Source organism: Tursiops truncatus, chromosome 13 (assembly GCF_011762595.2).
Source record: "Tursiops truncatus isolate mTurTru1 chromosome 13, mTurTru1.mat.Y, whole genome shotgun sequence".
NCBI lineage: Eukaryota > Metazoa > Chordata > Mammalia > Artiodactyla > Delphinidae > Tursiops > Tursiops truncatus.
In genome coordinates, this window is record NC_047046.1 from 67,949,869 (window position 1) to 67,970,350 (window position 20,482).

Consider the following 20,482-nt stretch of genomic DNA (forward strand, 5'->3'; position numbering starts at 1 on the left):
AATATTTATTGAGTACTTATTAGTGCAAGGCCCTGCTCCACACACTTCACAACACTGTATTTTTCCCTACTTTACAGATGTCAAAACTAAGGTAGAGGTCACAAAAGCTAGTAAGCAGCAGAGCCAGGTCATATAAGCAAGTAAAGAAGGGGGATTCAGTGTGGAAATATATTGTTTCTCTTATTCTATAATAAATGTCTCATATTAGGTCCTTCAAGAAAAAAGCTCAGGGCTACATATAAATTCTTTCAATCCACAAATTATGTGTACAGGACAGCACACACTTGCTAAGGGGAGGAATTCAAGTGACTATATGTACGATTCATTTACAAGTTTGAGAACTTAATCTACTCTACAGAATGCTTCATCACCATGTGCTTAAACCAGCATGCTCCACCACATTGAGAGGAGTTTCCAGACCAAATGCCTCTGATTGGCTTTAATGAACCTATTGTAATTGATAAATTACTTGACATTTCGAAGAGAAAAGCAATGAACTATGTCCTTCCCCTCTGCCTCATGAAACAATGAAGCGTTGTCAAATAAGACAAATAAAGAAAGTCCCAATAGATAAATGTGGATTCCACTCACTTCCACCAAGCATCTAATCCTATCTATTGTATCTATTTATTTGTAAATAGTACGGAAATTGATAGTAAGAAGAAGAGAATAATAACTAAAAATACTGTAGAAAAACACTGTCCACTTTTTTTCCTGACTGTGTAAGGCAAGAATAGCCAGTGTGCCATCTGTGAAAAGTAGGAGAAATTTATATTGTAAAAAACTAGGCAAAATTCATTAACACCGTTGTTACAGTCCACCTTTGGGACTTGATGGCTTTAAATTCCTAATATGGAAAATTATCAAATTGTGGTAGTTTATTATTGTTCTTATATATTCTTGGCTTTCTGAAATGAGGAGTTAAATGCCATTTATAAACTTTCATTAAAGTGAGATTTAAGGGTTACATATCAACTAGCACAGTACCTAGAACAAAATGTATGATAAATTTAAATACCTTCTCTTTCCTCCAATATTCTGTGTTTTCATATTATTTAATTGGTCAAAAGTGTGTGTAATATGATTAGTAAAGTATAATATGATATAAATGTTAGAATATCATATGAAACCCAAACTAGAAATATTTTTCATCAGTAAGAAGTGATTTATTATCACCTAATATTAAGACATTATTCCCAATCTTCGCTTTTAAAGAATATATTTTTCAGAAGCTGTGCAATTATATGATTTAGAACATAGCATTTTTTTTTTTCAGTTTGTACCTGTTTTAATTTTTACTGCTTTACAGAGTGATTTGAATGTGGGTCATATTAAATTCTTCCTCATTGTGAGAACATCAGTTTTTTTTTTAGTTCTTCTGATCACACAAATTATTTTTATTTCCAGCCTATCTTTAATCTTTTCTTGGTACAGTCACTTTAGAAAACTTTGTATCTATTAAAACTTAACATATGTTTAACCCTCATAGGGGGTCCCCCACCACCAGTATTTCCACTCCTAGGTATAAATGAATGAAGGAAATGAGTGCAATTGTCCAGCAGAAGACACAAACTAAAATTTTCATAGCAGCTTTATTCTCATAACTCCAAACTAGAAATTGATCCAAATGCCATTCATCAGTAGAACAGATAAATATAAATTAGAATAATTGTACATTGTAATACTGTGGAGCAACAAAACAAAACAAAAAACTATTGCTACATGCAACAATATGAATGGATCTCAAGAAGTAAGCTAAAGAAGCCAGCCTCTGGGAAAGAGAACACACAACTATGGTTTTGCTTTTAGTAAGCTCAAAATAAACTAATCTGTGGAGTTAGAGGTGATAATAAGTAGTGGTTACTATCAGAAAGATACTGACTAAGAAGGGACACAGTGAGCTTTCCAGGTTATTGAAAATGTTCTATATCTTGATCTAGGTGGTGTTTAAATGGGGATGTACACACACACACACACACACACACACACACCACTTTATCCAGTCATACATTCAAGGTTTATGCACTTTCCTATATGTTATACCTTAATTTAAAAAATAAAATTGCAAAATTATAAACTTTTTTTGTGACCAAATTTGTTGACAAAAACTCTACATATGAAAAATATTTTATTGTAATCTTATAATCTTTCTATTAATTGATTCATTCAATATATATTTGCTGAGTGTGCCCCATGTGCTTAACACACATCAATATTGGGGATGCAGCATCAAAAGGACAAAAATCCTGGTTCCTGTGAAGGTTATATTCTGTATTTGATAAGAAAACCATAGCAGAATTAAATGAAATTAAAAAATAAAGTCTATCTCCTAAATAATGAAATACTTTTTGAAAGAATGTTTGTTGACCTAATTCATGAAAAACAAGCTCTGATAAACATTTTACCACACGTTACATTGCTAATAACCTTTATCAAGTACTAACAAAATAAGTGACTATAATTCCTATCATGTTTATCACTTATTCATCAAAGTCAAACAAAATGAGTGATTATAATTCCTATCATGTCCGGAAAGGTCCAGGAGCTAATATTTAAGTAAGTATCCATTTGTTCATTTAATTATTGAGTCAGTAAATATTAATTGAATGTCAGTTTGGAGGATTTAAAGATTAATCAGGCATATATCATGCCCTCATAGTGATTACTTTTGAGAAGGCAAAATCAGAGTAGGAGATAAATAAATTCAGGGTAAATATAAGCACCCCAGGAAAACATAGATTATTGTCCAAGTTCAAATTAAAGAAGAGGAACATAACAAAAATGGCCCTTAAATTTTTGAAGATGCTGAAAGCCTTTCTCCTCTATTAAATTTATCAATTTGTCATGAAAAAAGATAAGGAATACTCTGATTTATATATATTAAGCATTTACTGAATGCTACTTATATGACTGTTGTGGGACAGATTTATTTATTTATTTATTTATATGATTCATCCAAGACATCTAGAATAGTACTTGAGATATTACAGTCATTCAGTGAATGGCTATCATTGAATTACTAACTTGATAGAATATTCACTTTTTGATATAGTAAATATCCATCAGAAGTATAAAGAAAGCTGTATATGTTCTTCCTCCTTCCATGAAGGATTGGAACAATCAAAATGCAAGTAAGTGAAGCAAAATACCTAGAAAACCCACGAAGAAAAATAAATTGCTCCTTTGTTAATAGAATTGGCTCACCAAATGCTCTCTGGTAACCTGCTTGCATCTATGACACAGAGATTTAATTACAAAGTGTGAGAAGAAGAAAAGGGATGTATTTCTTCTTTTCACTTTTTAAGGGATAATAAAGGTTGCATTTAAAAGGATTAAGCAACGAGAGTGACCGTTAGAGTGACATATTTCATCATAAAACTGTGGAGGTCCTGAAATGCACAATATCTTAAGCCCTTAAACCACTCTAGGAAATCTCTCGTGTGTTTTTATTGGTTCCTCTGGGAAGGTTATCACCAGAAAGCTGTAATTAAATGGCAGTATTTAGTATCATGGCAGGTGCTTTTTGCCTAAGAGTTTTGGGGGCTCCCTAGATGGATAACTGGGCCACTAAGTGAGAAAAACAAATGCAGTCATTTTTCATCTCTCCAGGAAAATTTTGAAGTGCCTGGAATTACCTACCTGATTATCCTTATGAACAATGAAAAAGACATGCTTTCTTTTTTCACAGAGGGTTGGAGTTTCTCTTTCGTGACTTTGGCAATAACGATCTCACCTTGTTTTATTTCTTTTAGTGCCAAGTGCCCCGCCTCAGAATGTCTCCCTGGAAATAGTTAATTCAAGGGTGAGTTGTGGAAATGTTTACTACTTCATTACCAATACATGTGTAACTTTCAATCACCCATCCACTGCTTGGGGTGGATGGTGGCTTCCATGTGAGGAAATGTTCCAGAACAACACAGTGAGTGGCATTAATCCCACATCTTCCACCACACTTGAATGAATTAAATGAAGGAGTTGTTTGCTTCTAGTACACTTGATTTTATAAATGTTATCATGATTAAAGGCTATTCCATCAGGTAACAAAGTTGTCTATTTACCTATACTTATCAGTACAGTAAGTCCCCCACTTAACGAACCTTCAAGTTGCGAACTTTCAAAGATGCGAACATGCCTCTGTGTGCCAGCTGTTGTACTGTACTACTGTACTTTTCAGGGTACTGTACTGTAAGATTAAAAATGTGTTCTTTATTTTTTGTGTTTGTTTTTTTATGTATTATTTGTGTGAAAAGTATTACAAACCTATTACAGTATAGTACTATGTAGCCGATTGTGTTCGTTGGGTACCTAGGCTAACTTTGTTGGACTTATGAACAAATTGGACTTTTGAATGCACTCTCAGAATGGAACTCATTTGTATGTGGGGGACTTACTGTATAGGACATAATGTGCTAGATGGAACAATTGAATGTAGGAATGAAAAAAGTAATTACAAGAGTTGGGATAAAGAGAGACTTTGTTTCCTGGTAGATTTAATTTGAATTGAATATTTCATCCTCATTCCTCTTCTTCTCTTACAAATATAGACATGGAAGGCTGTTCTTGAGGTCTGATAAGGTTATCTGTATGAAGCAGTATTAATCAGTGATTAATGTTTTACTGGCCTGAAAAGTTGATACAACTTTCAAAAGGGTTTAAATTAGGCTGGGTGTAGCTGAAGATAAGGAGTTAATGCCAGAATCAGTTTTCTAGAAATATCTCCTTTTTCAAGTGTGTCTCACTCAGCATTGGAAAGAAGCGAAAACCACACAGTAGAGGAAAGCAAAAGTAAGATTGGCCTGGCTTGCCTCTGTCATCATCTGGTTGTGTGTGCTTAGCGAAATAATTTCACTCTCCCTGGGTCTCAGTGAGGAGACTAGCCTAACCGGTCTCCAAGCTCTAGAAGATGACAGGAAAATCATATGTGTCTCAGAGAAAGTCATACTCTGATTTTTAATCCTAGCTTCCTCTTCTAGTAACTGTATACGATGTCAGAAAAGTTTCGAACCTCAGTAAACTTCAGTTTCTCTATATTCATACAGTGTGCATGTTAATCCCTCCCTTATTGATTTGTCATGAGGAAGTAGTAATATAGCATATGCAAAGGATCTAACTTAGCATCAGTAGCTATTACTTCACTCAATGTACAATTTCTTGCCATATTTTGCAAAAGTCTCTGACGAAGCCATATTTTGTGATTTTGATCAGATTTACCTCTGTCAAATGAGTTTACCTTTTGGAGCTAGTGAAATGTCTCTAAAATGGTTATCCTCTTATAATTTTAGGCACTAATTGGATAAGAATGAATGAAACAAATTTAAACTTAGAAGGGAGAAAAATAAATGAACTAAGGGAAGAAAAATGAGCTAAAGGAAAATAACGAGAAATAGACATCACCCTAAAAATTATTATTATTTACAACATTAAATATTTTACAGATGTTTACAGCTATTCTAGTTAACAGGTTGCCAAATCAAAGTCAAGTAGATTTTTATAATTATTGCAGGTTGCTAATGAATGAAACTGGGAGACCATATTGTAGTTTCTCTTGTTTTAATGACTCATTTTTACTAGAGTTTCACCCGATTTACATCTTTCCTTCAGGACAGAACATAGAAATTGATATAAGCTATTTTGTGTGTGTATGCTCGTATCCCATAAAAAGTCTACTTTAGCAAAGGATGCATGTTTTCTTCTGGAATGTGAATAAGGCATTATTGAATGACCCTGGTTGCTGACTGTCTTTGAATATGAATTTATTACCCTCCTGTAGGAGGGAATTCCTGGATTGCAAAATTGACTTTTTCGACTGATATATATATATATACATACACACACACACACATAAACACGCACACACACACATACACATAATCAAATATCACAGGCCATGCTCTTCTGAAATCTGCAGTGTTTGCAGCAACCAAATATTAACACCCCTGCTTCTATCTTCCTGAAGTTATCTGTGTAATGTTGGACTACCAGAAAATTTAACTTGTTCATTAGCTTTTCAGAATGAATACAGCAGGCCCAGGCACTAGAAAGCTTCTTGCTCTCCTCTCCCTCCCTCTGTTATCTTCTTTCCTAGCTTTGCAGGCATTATAAATTATTTTTCTTGGATTGTTACCAAGAGGAAAGGAACTGGATGATCAAAGCACTGTTTTATCATTCCCAATATGTTGATGCAGAGAAAAACAATAATATGATATTTTTATATTTGTCTCTTGTTTGAAACAAAAGAAAAGCTCTCAAATATACTAATATTTGCCCCAGATGATTACCACTTTAAGGAAGAAATTTGTAAAGAAAGAAACATTGTAGTTGAATAGTGTTGTATTCTTTTAGACTAATAGAATTATGACTTTAATGTTATTCATTTACTTGGAATTTTTATTTAATATAGAAGGAACAGTCATATTTTAAGTTCTTATTCTATATCATATCTGTAATTATGGAATATAATTGACCATTTTATTGACGGTCAATGAGAAAATTTCTTGGTATTTGCACACAGATGGCTAGGATTTCTGTACATAGAACCGAGAAGTGAATACAAGGTATAAAATTATCATTTATATATATATATATATATATATATATATATATTTTTTTTTTTTTTTTTTTTTTTTTGGTACGTGGGCCTCTGAAAAAGGCCCTGAAAAAAAAAAAGGATTTTTTTTTTCAGTTAAGCTTTGACGGTTAAAGAAATAATTTATTTCTTTTTTTAATTAATTTTTTATTGGAGTATAGTTGATTTACAATGTTGTGTTAGTTTCTGCTGTACAGCAAAGTGAATCAGTTATACATATACATACATATACAGGAAGGATTTTGACTGAGGTCTGTGTCTTCTGTCATTGGGCTAGTGATAATTCTCTTATCAACAGAAGTGACAGGGCTTCCCTGGTGGCGCAGTGGTTGAGAGTCCGCCTGCCGATGCAGGGGACACGGGTTCGTGCCCCGGTCCGGGAAGATCCCACATGCCGCGGAGCGGCTGGGCCCGTGAGCCATGGCCGCTGAGCCTGCACATCCGGAGCCTGCGCATCCGGAGCCTGCGCTCCGCAACGGGAGAGGCCACAACAGTGAGAGGCCCACGTACCGCAAAAAAAAAAAAAAAAAAAAAAGTGACAGCCAAGCAGATAGCTGAGTGAGGCTTTTGCATTTGATTCCCACCTGGGATATTCACTTGGTAGCCACTGTGAGCAAAATTGTCAAAATAAGAAGAGGAGAAACTGGAAGAAGTAAAAACAAAGAGCCAGTTGAATTATGATGTTAATTTGCAGGTCTTCTGTTTTTTTTGCGGGGGCATGCCTTGTTTTTTTTATTCTGTAATTGGGGTTGTCTTCTCTTGGCTGTGCAGAGAGCACTTACGTTAACACTGTTTCCTGCTGTCTGGCAACCTCACCTCTCAGAAACTGCACAGTTCGTGTAGGTGTTCTGGAACCACTTCTACTGTCACACCATGATTCTTATAAATGTTAATCTTCCTCTTTTGTGTTGTATAAAGGCCTTAGATAGCTCATGAAAAATATTTTTTGTTTGTTTGTTTCTCTCTGAATCATCCTAAATCCTTCGTAAAATACACTTTGGCCACTGAGTTACTTGGAACTGGAGCTCTGAGTCCTCCGCTTACAAATGTGGTAGATTTCTCAAATTTAATGTAGAGAAGCAGGAGACATAGGAGAACTTAGATGATTGATTCCGTGTAAAGATAAATTAGAAACTGGCATTTACAATAATATTTACACTCGCAAACTTCACACTGTTATTTGTATTCAGTCATAATATACAGAACATTTTTTTAACATTATTATTGGAGTATAATTTCTTTACAGTGGTGTTGATTTCTGCTTTATAACAAAGTGAATCAGTTATACATATATCCCTATATCTCTTCCCTCTTGCAACTCCCTCCCTCCCACCCTCCCTATCCCACCTCTCTAGCTGGTCACAAAGCACCAAGCTAATCTCCCTATGCTATGTGACTGCTTCCCACTAGCTATCTATTTTACATTTGGTAGTGTATATATGTCCATGCCACTCTCTCACTTCATCCCAGCTTACCCTTCCTCCTTCCAGTGTCCTCAAGTCCATTCTCTAGTAAGTCTGCATCTTTATTACCGTCTTGCCTTAGGTTCTTCATGACCATTTTTTTTTTTTTTGAGATTCCATATATGTTAGCATACGGTATTTGTTTTTCTCTTTCTGACTTACTTCACTCTCTATGACAGACTCTAGTCCATCCACCTCACTACAAATAACTCAGTTCTGTTTCTTTTTATGGCTGAGTAATATTCCATTGTATATATGTGCCACATCTTCTTTATCCATCCATCTGTCGACGGACACTTAGGTTGCTTCCATGTCCTGGCTATTGTAAATAGAGCTGCAATGCACATTGTGGTACATGACTCTTTTTGAATTATGGCTTTCTCAGGGTATATGCCCAGTAGTGGGATTGCTGGGTCGTATGATAATTCTATTTTTAGTTTTTTAAGGAACCTCCATACTGTTCTCCATAGTGGCTGTATCAATTTACATTCCCACCAACAGTGTATGAGGGTTCCCTTTTCTCCACACCCTCTCCAGCATTTTTTTCTAGATTTTTTCATCATGGCCATCCTGACAGGTGTGAGATGATATTGCACTGTACTTTTGATTTGCATTTCCCTAATGATTAGTGATTTGAGCACCCTTTCATGCGTTTGTTGGCAATCTGTATATCTTCTTTGGAGAAATGTCTATTTAGATCTTCTGTCCATTTTTGGATTGGGTTTTTTGTTTTCTTGATATTGAGCTGCATGAGCTGCTTTTATAATTTGGAGGTTAATCCTTTGTCAGTTGCTTCATTTGCAAATATTTTCTCCCATTCTGAGGGTTGTCTTTTTGTCTTGTTTATGGTTTCCTTTGCTGTGCAAAAGCTTTGAAGTTTCATTAGGTCCCATTTGTTTATTTTTGTTTTTATTTCCATTTCTCTAGGAGGTGGGTCAAAAAGGATCTTGCTGTGATTTATGTCATAGAGTGTTCTGCCTATGTTTTCCTCTAAGAGTTTGATAGTTTCTGGCCTTACATTTAGGTTTTCAACCCATTTTGAGTTTATTTTTGTGTATGCTGTTAGGGAGTGTTCTAATTTCATTCTTTTACGTTTAGCTGTCCAGTTTTCCCAGCACCACTTATTGAAGAGGCTGTCTTTTCTCCATTGTATATTCTTGCCTCATTTATCACAAATAAGGTGACCATATGTGCATGGGTTTATCTCTGGGCTTTCTTTCCTATTCCATTGATCTATATTTCTGTTTTCATGCCAGTACCATATTGTCTTGATTACTGTAGCTTTGTAGTATAGTCTGAAGTCCGGGAGCCTGATTCCTCCAGCTCCGTTTTTCTTTCTCAGGATTGCTTTGGGTATTCGGGGTCTTTTGTGTTTGCATACAAACTGTGAATTTTTTGGTTCTAGTTCTGTGCAAAATGCCAGTGGTAGTTTGATAGGGATTGCGTTAAATCTGTAGATTACTTTGGGTAGTAGAGTCATTTTCACAATGTTGATTCTTCCAATCCAAGAACATGATATATCTCTCCATCTATTTGTATCATCTTTAATTTATTTCATCAGAGTCTTATAATTTTCTGCATACAGGTCTTTTGTCTCCTTAGGTAGGTTTATTCCTAGGTATTTTATTCTTTTTGTTGCAATGGTAAATGGGAGTGTTTTCTTAATTTCACTTGCAGATTTTCCATAATTAGTGTATAGGAAAGCAAGAGATTTCTGTGCGCTAATGTTGTATCCTGCAACTTTACCAAATTCATTTATTAGCTCTAGTAGTTTTCTGGTAGCATCTTTAGGATTCTCTATGTAGAGTATCATGTCATCTGAAAACAGTGACAGCTTTACTTCTTCTTTTCCAATTTGGATTCCTTTTATTTCTTTCTCTTCTCTGATTGCTGTGGCTAAAACTTCCAAAACTATGTTGAATAAGAATGGTGAGAGTGGGCAACCTTGTCTTGTTCCTGATCTTAGTGGAAATGGTTTCAGTTTTTCACCATTGAGGACGATGTTGGCTGTGCGTTTGTCATATACGGCCTTTATTATTTTGAGGTAAGTTCCCTCTATGCCTACTTTCTGGAGGGTGTTTTTTCATAAATGGGTGTTGAATTTTGTCGAAAGTTTTCTCTGCATCTAGTGAGATGATCATGTGCTTTTTCTCCTTCAGTTTGCTAATATGGTGTATCACATTGATTGATTTGTGTATATTGAAGAATCCTTGCATTCCTGGGATAAACCCCACTGGATCATGGTGTATGATCCTTTTAATGTGCTCTTGGATTCTGTTTGCTAGTTTTTTGTTGAGGATTTTTGCATCTGTGTTCATCAGTGATATTGGTCTGTACTTGTCTTTTTTTGTGACATGTTTGTCTGGTTTTGGTATGAGGGTGATGGTGGCCTCCTAGAAAGAGTTTTAGTGTTCCTCCCTCTGCTATATTTTAGAAGAGTTTGTGAAGGATAGGTATTAGCTCTTCTCTAAATGTTTGATACAATTTGTCTGTGAAGCCATCTAGTCCTGGACTTTTCTTTGTTAGAAGATTTTTAATCACAGTTTCAATTTCAGTGCTTGTGATTGGTCTGTATGGGTCTGTTCACATTTTCTATTTCTTCCTGGTTCAGTCTCAGAAGGTTGTACATTTCTAAGAATTTGTCCATTTCTTCCACGTTGTCCATTTTATTGGCATTTAGTTGCTTGTAGTAATCTCTCATGATCCTTTGTATTTCTGCAGTGTCAGTTGTTACTTTTCCTTTTTCATTTCTAATTCTATTGATTTGAGTCTTCTCCCATTTTTTCTTGGTGAGTCTCGCTAGTGTTTTATCAATTTTGTTTGTCTTCTCAAAGAACCATCTTTTACTTTTATTGATCTTTGCTGTCGTTTCCTTCATTTCTTTTTCATTTATTTCTGATCTGACCTTTATGACTTCTTTCCTTCTGCTAACTTTGGTTTTTTTTTTTTGTTCTTCTTTCATTAATTGCTTTAGGTGTAAGGTTAGGTTGTTTATTTGAGATGTTTCTTGTTTCTTAATGTAGGATTGTATTCCTATAAACTTCCCTCTTAGAACTGCTTATGCTGCATCCCATAGGTTTTGGGTCATTGTGTTTTCATTTTCATTTGTTTCTAGGTATTTTTTATATCTTCTTTGATTTCTTCAGTGATCTCTTGGTTATTAAGTAGTGTATTGTTTAGCTAACTCCATGTGTTTGCATTTTTTACGGATATTTTCCTGTAATTGTTACCTATTCTCATAGCATTGTGGTCCGAAAAGATACTTGATACAATTTCAGTTTTCTAAAATTTACCAAGGCTTGATTTGTGACCCAAGATATGATCTATCCTGGAGAATCTTCCATGAGTACTTGAGAACAAAGTGTATTCTGTTGTTTTTGGATGGAATGTCCTATAAATATCTATTAAGTCCATCTTGTTTAATGTATCATTTAAAGCTTGTGTTTCCTTATTTATTTTCATTTTGGATGATCTGTCCATTGGTTAAAGTGGGATGTTAAAGTCCCCTGGTATGATTGTGTTACTGTAGAGTTCCTCTTTTCTGGCTGTTAGTATTTGCCTTATGTATTGAGGTGCTCCTATGTTGGGTACATAAATATTTACAATTGTTATATCTTCTTCTTGGATCGATCCTTGATCTTTATGTAGTGTCCTTCTTTGTCTCTTGTAATAGTCTTTGTTTTAACGTCTATTTTGCCTGATATGAGAATTGCTACTCCAGCTTTCTTTTGATTTCCATTTGCATGGAATATCTTTTTCCATCCCCTCACTTTCAGTCTGTGTGCGTCCCTAGGTCTGAAGTTGGTCTCTTGTAGACAGCATATATATGAGTCTTGTTTTTGTATCCATTCAGCCAGTCTATGTCTTTTGGCTGGAGCATTTAATCCATTTACATTTAAGGTAATTATCAGTATGTATGTTTCTATTACTATTTTCTTAATTGTTTTGGGTTTGTTGTTGTAGGTCTTTTCCTTCTCTTGTGTTTCCTGCCTAGAGAAGTTCCTTTAGCATTTGTTGTAAAGCTGGTTTGGTTGTGCTGAATTCTCTTAGCTTTTGCTTGTCTGTAAAGGTTCTAATTTCTCCATCAAATGAATGAGATCCTTGCTGGGTAGAGTAATTTTGGTTGTAGGTTTTTCCCTTTCATCACTTTAAATATATCCTGCCACTCCCTTCTGGGTTGCAGAGTTGCTGCTGAAAGATCAGCTGTTAACCTTATGGGGATTCCATTGTATGTTAGTTGTTGTTTTTTCCTTGCTGCTTTTAATATTTTTTTCTTTGTATTTAATTTTTGATAGTTTGATTATTATGTGTCTTCATGTGCTTCTCCTTGGATTTATCCTGTATGGGATTCCCTGTGCTCCCTTGACTTGATTAACTATTTCCTTTCCCATATTAGGGAAGTTTTCAACTATAATCTCTTCAACTATTTTTTCAGTCCCTTCCTTTTCCTCTTCTTCTTCTGGGACCCCTATAATTCTAATGTTGGTGTGTTTAATGTCCCAGAGGTCTCTGAGACTGTCCTCAGTTCTTTTCATTCTTTTTTCTTTATTTTGCTCTGCAGTAGTTATGTCCACTGTTTTATCTTCCAGGTTACTTATCCGTTCTTCTGCCTCAGTTATTCTGCTATTGATCCCTTCTAGAGAATTTTTAATTTCATTTATTGTGTTGTTCATCACTGTTTGTTTGGTCTTTAGTTCTTCTAGGTCCTTGTTAAACATTTCTTGTATTTTCTCCATTGTATTTCCAAGATTTTGGATCCTGTTTACTGTCAATATTCTGAATTCTTTTTCAAGTAGACTGCCTATTTCCTGTTCATTTGTTAGGTCTGGTGGGTTTTTACTTTGCTCCTTCATCTGCTGTGTGTTTCTCTGTCTTCTCATTTTGCTTAACTTACTGTGTTTGGGGTATCCTTTTCGCAGGCTGCAGGTTCATAGTTCCCATTGTTTTTGGTGTCTGCCCCCAGTGGCTAAGGTTGGTTCAGTTGGTTGTGTAGGCTTTGTGGTGGAGAGGAGTAGTGTCTCTGTTCTGGTGGATGAGGCTGAGTCTTGTTTTTCTGGTGGGCAGGTTCACGTCTGCTGGTGTGTTTTTGGATGTCTGTGACCTTATTATGATTTTAGGCATCCTCTCTGCTAGTGGGTGGGGTTGTGTTCTTGTCTAGTTGTTTGGCACAGAATGTCCAGCACTGTAGCTTGTGGGTCATTGAGTGGAGCTGGGTCTTGGCATTGAGATGGAGATCCCTGGGAGATCTTCTCCATTTGATACTACATGGATCTGGGATGTCTTTGGAAGACCAGTGTCCTGAACTTGGCTCTTCCACCTCAAAGGCATAGCCCTGATGCTTGGCTGGCGCACCAAGAGCCTTTTGGGAGGTCTGAGGTCTTCTGCCTGCATTCAGTAGGTTTTCTGTATGAGTTGTTCCACATGTAGATGTATTTCTGATGTGTTTATGGGAAGGAAGGTGATCTCCACGTCTTACTCTTCTGCCATCTTGAAGCTCCTCCTCTGTACTCACTCTGGCACAAGATGGCCATCCCTGGTTTCACATGAACATGATCCTAGGCACAAAGCTCCTTGTTTTTCCATTTTGTCTTTAAGTTAGTTGTTGAAACAACTGGCCCGCCATCCCAAGGGCTGTTGCGGCTTTGGCTGGTGGGACCCCTCCAGAGCTGGCAGCCTCAGTGAGGCCGCCCTCCCCTCGGGCTCCAGGGCAGTTCCCTGATGGCCGAGGGAAGAGACCCTGAGCTAGCTAATATACAGAAAATTTCTGCTCGAATACGGTGTCTTGAATTCAATTCAAGTAGGTATAGATCTCTTGTATTTTTTTTTTTTTTAAGTTACTGATTCTGTGATTGATTCATTATATAACTGTTCTCTGAGCATAGATAATGTCCAGGGGACAATGAATGAAAGTGTTTTGGGTGAGAGGGTAGGAGCATAATTATAAGGAAAGGAATGTCTCCTGATAATTCTTATAGTCTAATCTTTCTTTTTTTTGTCTAGAATTTGTAGGCTAGACTAGATATGTTTTTAAATTATATTAAAAGAAGACAACATGTAATAATTCATGAGACTCCCTCAAAAATAAAACTGTGTCTGTAATTTGGATAGAACCCATCTTCAGATAGCTGCTATCCTACTTACTTTTTTGAAAAATACATTTTTTTAATTGGGGTAAAACATACATAACATAAAATTTACCATTTTAACCATTTTTAAATGTACAGTTTATAGGCATAGGTACATTCACATTGTTGTCCAACCATCACCATTCATTTTCAGAACTTTTTTCATCTTCTCATCTTCATTGTACCCATTGTATAATAATACTCCATTCCTCCCCTTCCTCCAGGCCCTGGCAATGATCATTATACTTTCTGTTTCCTGACTTATTTTATAAAAGAGTGAGGACACCAATTCACAGAAAAATTTATTATTGCCTTTTCAATTTATCTTAATAGAGAAATAAAACACTTTTAAAACATTAGGTCTTCCCTTTCACAGGGAAACAAAGGATTTAATGAACTGTAGTGGTTAAGAATATAGGAAGATGCTTTAACTGGCTGGGAAGAAACTCCTCCCTTCCCATTATTGATACTGCTTTCAGAATACTTCTGTTCCAAAGTCCCACACTGATGTACTTTTTTTTTTTTTAATCTACTGATAAAGCCATCTGTCGTAGTTAACAATAAAGAACCAGAAATATATGCATGACATTATTCTGGAGTAACTTTGGGAAACATAATTTTGGTCACCAGCATGAGTTTTATATCCCATTATAATTTAGATCAGAGCTCCTAGCCAGTAGTTAAATTGATCGTTTGATTTATTTTTGAAGTTCCAGTAAGTCAGCAGTTTTCATCTTTTTTAGTGAAAACACAATAAATGGATAAACTCTGAATGGGAAGGATATTAAGGCAGTAAAAAAATTTGGATAACCAATTTTTAAATAATATAAATGTGTCATGCCATTTAAATACATTCTGCAAATAAGTTGAAGAGAATACTCTGGAAATTCTAAGCATATCTTTATATCATACTATCACTCATTTTCTTAGATACTTATCTCATGGTACTTTTCCAAGCAATGATATTTTTTTAAAGTGTGAGAAAAATAAATCCCCTATTGAAGACACAAAAGCCTGTGAAAAGTATTTGTCTAATTCTGCTTTTCGCAAATGATTTCTTTCTACAAAAGCATTTTGTAGTAAATACTATCTTTAAAACTTTTTCAGTCTCTTACCTTAGCATCACAATATACATTCCAAACCAGAACAACGTTCTCCATAAATTGAGTAACCACATCCCCTACATTGTTACCTGAATTAATTTGAAGTAAAAATATAAATTGAGTTAGTGAAAGAAGAAAAATTTATGAAGAGCCAGAAGTAAATCTAGGAACAGTCTTTATAAAGTGCCTATGTACGTAACTAAAGAATAGGGATTAAGAACCAGCGAAGGTGTCTATTACATGATTCGAATAAGTTAGAGACATGATTAAATCTCCATGTCTATATGAAATTTTATAATGTAAACAGGATAGAAAAACATTTTCTAGAAGTTCTCATCTTCATACTTCAAATACCTAAATACATCATTTTTGCTATTGTGTGTATTGAGGTTATTATATTTTGCTCTTTCCAAATGTATTCTAGTCACTGCCACTTAGTATACCTGCACAAAGGCTATGACAAAGAGTCTAAATTATGTGATAGACTACCATTCTCTTTGGAGTTCTAGTCCTACTTTAATAATCACCTTGTAATACGTAGTTCATCACACAGATTTCCGATGGATCCAATTCTGGTTGGCTCTGAAGGAAAAGCTCAAGCCATACATTTTTGAAAAGTGGTAGGTTTAATAATGGGCTTAAATTAAATGAACCTAGGTCTAGTGATAAGGTCTCTGAATTTAATTTAGTTCATGGAAGTTGCCCTTATAGTTGGAATGGTTGATTAGTTAGAGGACATGAATAGATTCAGTCCTACCAGTAGGTAAAAGCAGTTGCTAACTATGTGATTTGATTTAAGAGATGTTGAAATATTCATTTAATTCACTAGTTTAGCTTAAAATGTTATTTATCTTACAAAATAACTGTTGAAAAACAAATCTTTTGTCTGAAAGATGCAAGATATTAGCATGAGTTATTGTCATTAACATTCTTGACACATATTTAAGGAGCACCTAATTATAACTATAACAACAATAATAATGACAGTAACTTTTTCAGCAGGTGTTTTGTGGCTGGCAGTGTGCTAAGTAATGAAAGCCCTATTTACTCCTTATAACAACACTGTAAGTATTATTTGTTAAACCAGTGATTACTGAGCTTATTGCTGGAAAAGCTACAATGAAGGCAGTCAAATGTCCTTCTAAGTTAAGCACAGGGATATGATACAGAGGGAGCTAATTTAAATTAGATTGTCAGGGCAGGGCCTTTTAAGAAGATGACATGAGCTGAGACAAGAATATGAAAAAGGGCCAGTTTTGTCACACTTAAATCATTCCAAGTAAAGCTAACAACTAGTGCAGAAACCTTGAGGAGAGACCCATGTGTGCATGATTGTGAACTTGAAATAATAGCGGTATGAGTGGATTATAGATCCCTGGGTCAGAGCTAGATCATAGGGGCATTATAGGGCATGGTAAACACTGGGATTCATTTTGTGGACAATGAAAAGGGTTTTGAAAGGGGAATAATCTCATTCAGCTTTTTAAAAGATCAAATTGGCTGCTATGAGGAAAATTATTGGGGATAGGGCAGAGTGGACGCCAGGAGACCAGTGAAGATACAGTTGAGTGATCTCTATAAGATGATTGTAGTTGACACCTGCGAGTCATTAGAGCAGATGAAGGGAGAAGTAGAAAAAATCATATGTGTTGTATCTGGAGCCAAGAAGATTGGCTAGTGGATTGGATTAAACACACACACACACACACACACACACACACACACACACACACACACACACACACACACACACACACACACACACACACACACACACACACACACACACACACACACACACACACACACACACGGAGGGGAAAGAGAAGAATCAAGGACAGAGACTAGATTTTTGCTACAGAAAAATGAGTGAATTGTGGAGTTGTTTAATGAGATAAGGATGATTGGAGAAAAAAATTAGAACGATCAATTAGTTTTTGGACGTGTTGAATTTGAGATAACTATTAGACATATGATTAGGGATGTCAGTCATGTAGACAAGTTGGTATATAAGACTAGAAGTCTGATGACTGGCCAAGAGGTAGATATTTAGGAGTCACTGTCATGTTGATGACATGAAGGGAGAGATTATAGTTGGAACAAATATAGATCTTGGGAACACCACACATTTAGAGTTTGGAGAGATGAGAAGGCACAAGAGTGGTAGGAAAAACAGAGGCTTAGTGTTATAGAGGTCAGGGGGTAGAGTGGATGCTGTTAACTATGTCAGGTGCTGATGAAAGATATAGTAGAATAACAGCAGCAAAGTGACCGCCATGGGAAGGAGCGTGATGATGGAGGGGAAGTTGGGGGATTGCGTAGACTGAATGTAGATGATGTTTTTGAGAAATTTTGCTCTGAATTGGAGCAAAGAAATGGATAGTGAAACTTTAGGAGGTGGTAGGCTTGAGGGATGTTTTACTGTTTGTTCATTGTTTTTGAACATGAGTGATACTGCAACTTTTAGGAATAATGCAGTACAAAGGGGGTGATTCATGATGCAGAAGAGAGAACAGAAACTTGCAATAGTGCAAGCCTTTGAGTAGGCGAAAGAGCAGAGGATACTTCAATCTTGGTAAGATGAGCAAAGATGGAGGGAGTTGGTGTGGATGCAGATGTGTCAGTCACTTTGGAGCTGGGAAGGTGAGAAGTGTGAGAAAAGATCATCACCAGAGTGTAATGGCTTGGAGGATGAAGTATTGAGGGTTTGAAAAGAGGGGGATAGATGAACAATAGTTATTCCAGATTATAGAAAGAGATCATAATGTATGTCAGCGGTGTGGAGTGACCATTTGAGATTTGATGTCATGAATTTAAAGTGAAACTGGCCAACACAATTGTGTTTGTTTTTCTTCCCATGGCTGGTTGCTTGGTTGCTGGCCTGGGGTAGGGAGAAGGTTTTCTTTTATTCTGTTCAGAGTTTGCCAAAGAAGAAGGGGTGGAGTTATCAGGTTTGACAAGGGAGTGATTAAAAAGAAGACCCACGGAATCTAAACTAATGAAAAAAAGGAGGGTGTGGTTGGGGTGGGGGCACGTTGCATAATGAAAAAGTGATAAGGTCATTTGTATAATTATCCTCATTTTACCAAGGAGACCACTGATGCTTAGAGAGACCAGGTAATGGGCCCCACTGCCCCACAGAGAAGAAGTGGCAGCACTGGGATTCGAACCTAGGTTAGGGTTGTTGGTCATTTGGACACACTGTCTCCAAATTATAGGGTCTTATGAGGTAAAGGGTACAAAGCAGAATTCAAAATAAGCTTTGTCTTCAAGTGTTTCAAGTTCTCAGTGGAAATAGTTCCCAGGCAGAAGGTAAGTTCTAGATCAGCAGCTAGGAGATGGATTCAACCATCCAATGGAACTCTGTGGAAAGCATAGGAAGAGATTGGGTGTAAATGCTGAGAAAGGAGAGCTAAGAAGGGGATTTTAAAAAGAAAAACACATTTCCTTGACTTCCCAGTTTTTCCTGGAGGGAATCTACAATTAAGCTTCTGTATCTCACAACGATGTATTTCTCTCTGATGAGCCTAAAAAACACTTCAGAGGAGCTGCAGTTTGTTAAGTGAACAAAGCTGACACCTCAACGAATTTTATTAAGCAATCTTAAAAACTTCTGGCATTTCCGGATGTAATTCTGGTTTTTCCTCAATTCCAAGTTCTAGAATATTTTCTTATTGAATGTTTGAAAGGGAAAAATTGAGATCACAGAGAAGAGCTTTACCTTAGCCCTCAAGGTTTGTTGGCAGTAAAATAAAACCTCTAATTGATCAGCAGCTGTGGTCTGGAACAATTCGGAAATGTGTGTTAGATTTAGAGAAAATGCAAATCAGAGCACTGGGCATACATTTCATTAGCAAACATTGTAAATTTAAATAATAAACAAAACTAAATCAAATGGGCATAACTTAGATAAATATAGAGCAAATGTTGCCAGGTAATAGTGCAACTGTCTAAATAAGAGTACTATTTTAAGGTATAGCTGCTTTAGCAACCAACATAAACCTAATGTATCTTTCCCCTGAGGTCATTTTAGTTTAATCTCATTAAAAAACCCTCTAACATTATGCAATTGGAATATATACTCCCAGTAACATTCAACATTGAAATCTACTTATTTCATTTATTATGTTGCTCTTTCACATAGAAAATGGTAGCCTTCCTTAGTTTTCTAAAGTTGTCAAAAACATCACTCAGTCCACTGGAAAACTATGTGAAATTGATAGTTTCTAAGAGCATCATCTTCATGATTCCTGAACACTTTATAGAAAGTACGCTACATATTGAATACAAATGAATGTTTCAAATACATTGAAAAGTATGTAATGGTAGGTTAAAAAGTATTGAAGAACAATTTTGTATTTTCAGAAAATTAACTTGAGATCATATGACATATCTACTCTTAATGGAACTGGGAGAAATTACTTGTGTCTTCTACAAATAACTCTGTTCCGAGATAAACGATAAGAAATTTTTTGGGTTTTTTTTGGTGTAGTAACTCAAGTTCCTCCTACTTAAACATTTCTCATCTTTCAGAGAAATCTATTTGACAGACTGTTTTGTGTTTTAGCTGAGAGGCAGTAGCTATTAACTAGATCATTGTCTATTTTTACATGGGTAATGTTGAAGACACTCAAAAAGGATTTATATGTGAAGAAATGTTTCGTACTGACTTTAAACAATATGCATCCTTTACAAATATGAAGCTGACCATAGATTTTTATCTTTTATGCAGAGATGAGTCTAAATGTTGCAAAGAATATATATATGTATATGTCCATGGCGGTAGTATCAACATCTATTTCTCCAGGGATATATATATTTCAATATTTCCAAGTTGAGTTTTCTTTTTTGTACTTCAAAGAAAAAAGCATATTTGTGTTTCATCTGAGTGCTAATCAAATCAAATTGAAATCAAATATCATGGTACTTAAAGGAAACATTGTCAGTTTAAAAAAATCTCCAAATGGTCTCTTAATTTGGAAGTTTTATTACAGAAAAGGTAATGAAGAATTTCAAGATTATTTCCATCAAAATCTTGGGTAAATTCTTTCATGTGCTTATTCATTCATACCTTCATTTATTCATTTGTTTAATAATAAATATTCTTTGAGTATATACCACGTGACAGACGCTAGCTAAACACTTCAGCTCTGCTAGTTTAACAAGAGGCCTCTTTGCTTATCAGTCAGGAATCTCAACACCTCT

General features: G+C 35.7%; 1 protein-coding gene across 1 annotated transcript in view; it reads left to right on the top strand.

Annotated features, from left to right (window-relative positions):
- Positions 1 to 20,482, top strand: part of DCC (DCC netrin 1 receptor) — a 776,413-nt gene that overhangs the window by 449,177 nt on the left and 306,754 nt on the right. The window contains 1 exon segment of the mRNA XM_073789896.1: positions 3,753 to 3,802. Within this exon segment, the coding sequence (XP_073645997.1) occupies positions 3,753 to 3,802 (50 nt within the window).